General features: G+C 35.6%; 1 protein-coding gene across 1 annotated transcript; it reads left to right on the forward strand.

Annotated features, from left to right (window-relative positions):
- The first annotated feature begins 4,326 nt into the window (after positions 1-4,326).
- Positions 4,327-5,524, forward strand: LOC142870457 (olfactory receptor 4C15-like). The gene has a single exon (XM_076001262.1). It carries the CDS (start codon positions 4,502-4,504, stop codon positions 5,522-5,524), a length of 1,023 nt encoding a protein of 340 aa, XP_075857377.1. The 5' UTR covers positions 4,327-4,501.
- Positions 5,525-6,672: the final 1,148 nt, after the last annotated feature.

Raw genomic sequence — 6,672 nt, forward strand, 5'->3', positions numbered from 1 at the left:
AAACGGTGAGATTTAAAATTCCCATATTTTTATTTTCAGAGAGGATTTCAAACTGTGATGTAGTGCTTCAAAGTGTGGGTGTTGTAGTTCCCCTATAAGGTTTAATGCAATGCATGAGCCTATCACTTAAGAACTGTGCTCACTTGGGCTAGTTACATAATCTTTCAGGCTCTTAGACTATTCACACATAAGGAGGATAATAACATTACCAAACTGAAAGGATGTGGAAACAATACAATAATACACGTGAAGTCCATAGAACAGCACCCTATACATAATGTGTTCAATGAACAGCAGCTGTTAGAATGCAAATTCCTGTTTGCTTAATGGAGGAGGGCAGTAGGATCTCCTAATTACTTCCTGTCTAATGAAATTGGACCTACCATTTTCCTTTCATGTTTAAGGTAAATCTGAATAACTTAGAAATGCAACAATGCATATTTTTCCTTGCTCCTCAAAGCATTTTATTTATTCTTTCTAAAATATTCCCATTGTCATTTAACCTCTGTTGCTCTCCCCATCCTGATGTTTTAGATTAATGAGCAGAATTTTATGAGCCTTTGTAAAGATCACTGATGTAACGTGGTAAATTGAAGTGCTGCCATTTACAAAGTTATTGATATAAAATACAGCAGAGTGGGCTCCAGTCCCATTGGGGTTAGTAAAAAAGTATTAGTTCACTATTTTTTTTTTTTGTGGCTGGAGAAAACTGCATAGTATACATATACCACATTTTATTAATCCATTCACATATTGGTGGACATTTGGGTTTTTCTACATCTTTAAGACTGTGAATTGTGCTGCTATAAACATTCAAGTGCAATTGTCCTATAACCAAAATATTTGTACTCCCATATTACTCTGAAATTTTTTAAAAAAGAATACAGCATTTTGTCTTTCCATCCTAACAAATGGCACAATGAAGGACATTAAGGGTAAGAAATCATGAGTCTCATCAGAGAGTGGAGTCTTATGATTTTAAATATGTCCACTTTATTTTCACTATGCACCTTTTGATATTAATTTCTAATAGCGTGATTTAGATAAACTTCTTGGTATCACTGAATGTTTTAGTTATTTCTCAAGTTTCACTATTATAAATGACATGGCACCATCTTTCATTATAAAACTTCCTTATCTCATTTCACTTTCAGAATAAACTTTTAGAGTTGGGGTTACTTGTATAAAAAACACAAATATGTAGATGAAATTGAAATCCTTCTGAAATTATTTACTAAATTGTTTTCAAAAGCATTACATGAGAAAGCAGTTTCATTGTCATTTTAGAATGAGTATAATTGAACTATAGCATAATGTAAAAAACATGTTATATTCTTATGACTGATTTAATTTTGCAAATGACTTTATTTCTGTAGGTAAATGCAGCTTAAAAATAATGCCCACATCAAAACTTGATTTCTACTTTACCAAACACTTTAAAAATAACTGTCTGTTTTACTTTCATGGGTCAGGCAGCTTGAACAAATATGACTATATATTTTACAATACAGGATGCTGAGGCATGGTGGTTTGTTCAATGACACATGGCTAGTGCATAATGAAGCTGGGATTGCTAGCGTAGTACTAGCACAAATTGAAGAATTGCTTCTGTTTCCAACTCACTTTTTCTTGGGATTAATTTAAGTTTAACAGAAAAGTCGCTAAGATGCCTTGGAGAGTTCCTGTGTACTACTCAGGTAGATTCCTTTACTATTATCATCTTACATTACTATGTGTATGTTTGTCAAGGGTATTAAATGAACGTTGATATATTGCTGTTAACTAAATATCATATTTTATTCACATTGCACTAATTTGTCAATTTGTGTCCCTTTTCTGTTTCAGTATTCAATCTGGGACAACATTGTGCCTTTTGGACAATTACCTTGTAAATACTTTAAAATCATAAGTCTTGTGATCATAAACCGTGATGAAGTTATAGTCTCCATTTTCAAAGTTTTAACACTAACTAAAAATATCCTTTTCATCTGACAAAAGAGGAGGCTCTTTATATATAATGAATATTTTAATTCTAAAATAGTATTGCTCTTAGAAAACTATGGATACAGGAAATGGACACATTAAGAATGTAATTATTCAATTAATAGCAAGATTGTCTTCCTTTCTACCACATAGCCAATTAAGTTTGTTTCATTATTTTATTTCTTTAATTTCAGCATAATACAGAGGTAAAAAAAAATTAGTGGCATATATTGCTTTTGCCCCACCCAAGTCAGAGCATCAAGCATTTCCATCCACCAGACCATGTGCACTATACCCATTAGGTTTTTTTTCAATGAAGCTATCTGAAATACAAGTGGATGCTAGTTGGTCAGAGAGCCACAATAATATATTCAGGAATTACTAAGAATGTTTAGAAGTGGTATACATATTAATAATATCATTTCAGTACTGACACTGAACAAACAACATATATTACATTTGTAGCTTAAAGGATGAGTAAAAGCCATGTTGGTCATGGTAAAGTAGGAATTAAGACTGAAGATGCTATATCTGCTTTCTGTGTCAATGACTCTAGAAGCTTATTCTCACCACTCATCATGACCTTCCATGCTCGTTACTGCACCAGTGTTTCTGAGTGTGTTGTCTTGTCTGATTTTCACAAGAACCGTATCAATAGACATTCTTCTTATGCCCACTTAGAGAAGTGGCAGCTGAGGCTTTGAGAATTTAAAGACTTTTCAGTAACATGTTTCACCCAGTAGAAGATCCTGGATTTGAACCCAGGTCTATATGAGTCTGGAGCTGATGTTCTTACTCATTTCACTTCATTGTCAGTCCTGCTTTTGTCCAAGGCTAAGCTGTGCACTAGTGGGGCATATATTCATAGTTTTGCTACATAATAAGTGAGTGTTGATATTCCCTTAAACGCATAGGGTTTGGTTGAACTCTTGTTTCCTTGGCAACAACTTATAAATGGACATGGGGTTCATCTTGCATACACCAGTAGGAATGACCCTGGAAACCTAATGAAAATAATTGTTTTAAAGTGAGCCAAAGGACATATATTAACATACCTAATTCTATATTTATTAGTATTATTAACATTTGATTCTTTTTGTTAACTCTGAGTGGCATTGATAAAAGTTCAGCTTATTTGTAAACCTCACAATAAATCCCACTTTTCTTTTATTCACCTATTTTTTAACAAACATATATATGTATACATATACAAATGTTAACACATGCAGATATATGTGTTATTTGACTGATACATTTAGGTTACGAGTATAGATGAGAATACAATCATCCTGTGAAGCCGTGACTCCTGTGAAAAATGAAGTCAATGGCAAGATAATTGTCTGGATGACTCATTCTGAAGCGTTCTGTGAGTAAGATGCATGGCTTTCTAACTGAGTTACTGGTAACTACAATACATAAGGGCATTTTATGATAAGCAACATTTTCCCATTTAAAAATTTGACCCGCATTATAATCCTGGAAGATGAGCAGGTAAACTATTAATATATACACACCTCTCTGCTTTACAATCATATCAAATAAATTTGAAAAATTTATACCCTTATTAGTTATACCTGATCAGACCTGACCACATTGTGTAAATAAATGACAAACAATTAATAAAACCTCAAGACTCTGTCTTATAAACAACTGGGTTCTCTTCCTTGCCTATGTGTATATATGTTCATGTAAGTGCTTATAGAAAGGTCACCCCTGCTCTGAAGTTCTTGCTGAAAAGAAATATCCCACTCCTCTCCCTGTTGATCCAGTGGGCACTGGAGCCAGAGGTTCTGTATTCAAACTCCACATCAAAAATCTGTCTGAGCCCCACCATACTTCACTTAGTCACCATGACGACAACTTGGTAGTGGAATTATTATTTTTATAAACTTCTCATTTTAAAAAGGCAGATTTAAAATAAACTCAAGATTTAGTGCATACTATTTATGTATTAAGTTTACAGCTAGGAATTTTCCAGAGATCATTCTCTTTTATAAAGAATGAATACATTCATTTAAAGGCACGATACAATTCAGACTTTAAAAGACATATGTGAGGGTAGCCCTGATTTTCAAGTGGCCTTTAAACTGCATGTTATTTCTTCTTCTATTTGTAGAAAAGGCAATCTCCAGGTTAGGATGCCATGCTGTTCATCCCTGCTTTCATTCTATGCCAGTGGCAGACACTGCTAATAAGTTACAGTCCTTTCCTCATCACTCAGAGGTGGCTTCAGAATGCTTCTCAATAATTCACTCCATGAACCCACCAGTAAATCATCAAAGCTGGCACTTGAGATGAAAACTGTTTCTCTTCTCTGTCACATGTAGATGTTTGTCTCCCCCATATTGAAATGATGGACACTTTTAAGGAATTCAATAATTTATCACAAACCCAATTCTGTCTGACCTGTCACTATTGAATTCAACAATTTCTAATTTTGTGTTCTCAGTGACAACAGAAACATGAAGATAATTTGGTACAGTGATGCACCAACTTCTTGATGACAATAATACTATGAATGGAACTGAAGCCAATTTTTCTTTGTCATGACTGCAGATGCTGCATGCTGATCACTGTTGGAGGTGTCTCCTTTTCCTTGGAAAGCATGCAAAACCAAAGCTTTGTAACTGAGTTCGTCCTCCTGGGGCTTTCACAGAATCCAAACATTCAGAAAATAGTCTTTGTTGTATTTTTGTTTGTGTACATTGCCACCATCGGAGGCAACACCCTAATTGTAGTAACCATCCTCAGGAGCCCTACACTACTAGGGTCTCCCATGTACTTCTTCTTGACATTCCTGTCCTTCCTAGATGAATGCTTCTCCTCTGTCTTGACCCCAAAGATGATTTTGGACTCCCTCTATGAGAGGAAAACCATCTCCTTTGAAGGCTGCATGATACAGCTTTTTGCTGAACACTTCTTTAGTGGGGCAGAGGTGATTGTCCTCACAGCCATGGCCTATGATCGGTATGTGGCCATTTGCAAGCCTTTGCATTACTCTTCCATCATGAACCGCAGGTTCTGTGGCATTCTCATCGGAGCAGCCTGGACAGGGGGCTTCTTGCATTCCATGATACAAATTCTCTTTATTTTCCAGTTGCCCTTTTGTGGTCCCAATGTCATTGATCACTTCATGTGTGACTTGCATCCATTACTGGAGCTTGCCTGCACCGACACTCACATCTTTGGAATTTTTGCAGTGGCCAACAGTGGGTTTTTCTGCATCCTAATCTTCTCCTTGTTGCTTGTCTCCTATGGTGTCATCTTGTTCTCTCTGAGAACACATAGTTCCGAAGGGCGGAGCAAAGCTCTGTCTACCTGTGGATCTCACATTGCTGTTGTGGTTCTATTCTTTGTCCCTTGCATTTATACATACTCACGACCTCCATCTACTTTCTCCTCTGACAAATTTGTGGCAGCAGTTTACGGCATCCTGACTCCCTTACTAAATCCTCTGATTTATACTCTCAGGAATAAGGAGGTAAAGAGTGCCATGAGGAAAGTGTGGAAGAGATTGGTGGTGGTTTCTGATGGAAAATAAAATATTCAACTTTATTTATAAAATCAAAGTTAAGAGTAAAAACATCAAAAAACTTTCTTGGACAAAAATTTAAGGGTTATACCTGTACAGAAAGATTCAACATATGGTATAACAAAGCATTAATGGAGGTCAGAAAAGGATGTTATCACCTTCTGATTCTCATCGACTCTATTTTCACAGCCCAGTATGACATACAGTTAAATGAAATGTGTTGAATTTTATATTGAATAAGAATCTAATAATAAAAAAGAATGACAAGATAAATTACCTCATCAGACTGCCTGCCATTCACTTGATGCATTGAAAACTCTTTTTGGAAGGCAGATAAAAATATCTCATAATTTAGTGACAGAAATTTACGCAAACTATGCCAATTCAAAAGAAGGTTACTTTTGGAACACTGATATTCATCTCTCTAAGGAAAAAAGAAACACAGCCAAGACTGAGGTAGAGCAAAGACCAGAGCAGAACATCAACTATAGATGTTTCTGTTTCACATGACTCAGTCATTTAATGTGGGTCCACTACCGACCACTATAGAATTTGAGTCACTTGGTCAATATCTTGAGAAACAACATGATTGATCCAGTCATCCTTGCAAATGAGTTCCTCTTGGGTCAGGTAACCACTCTCTACCAACCAGCTACAGGATAGGAAGAGAGAGCAGATTCCACAAGGGAGTTAGCAGAGGTTATCTCTTATTCAAGCACAATCTAAGGGAACACTTGAGAGAACAGGTTACTAGAAAACTGGTAGCAAAGCTGTAGATGTAGTGACCTGACTTCCCCCTACAGAGGAATAGAAGCCAGATGAACCAGACAGCAAAAAGCAGATTTCAAAAGAGGATTACTTTTCATTTCATTTGGTGATTGTAATTTTCTTCACTTCCTATACCCTGTGAAGATAATTCTATTTTAATAATTATTAGTGAAGAGATCATTCAGATGTAGAGACATCTTTCAAGTCATTCCTGTAGTCAAGGTTCATGAGTCTCATCTTTCCAAGTGGCTTCTGTAAGAAAATTATTCTCAGTAAAACCTTTATATTTCTCCTATCACATAAACACTAATAAAATGCCTATTAGTTGAGTATGATAGACAAAAACACTAAGTGAGATTTTTCTTTTTTCCTCAACATTTCATGACAGT

The sequence above is a fragment of the Microcebus murinus genome, chromosome 4, assembly GCF_040939455.1.
Source record: "Microcebus murinus isolate Inina chromosome 4, M.murinus_Inina_mat1.0, whole genome shotgun sequence".
Lineage (NCBI taxonomy): Eukaryota > Metazoa > Chordata > Mammalia > Primates > Cheirogaleidae > Microcebus > Microcebus murinus.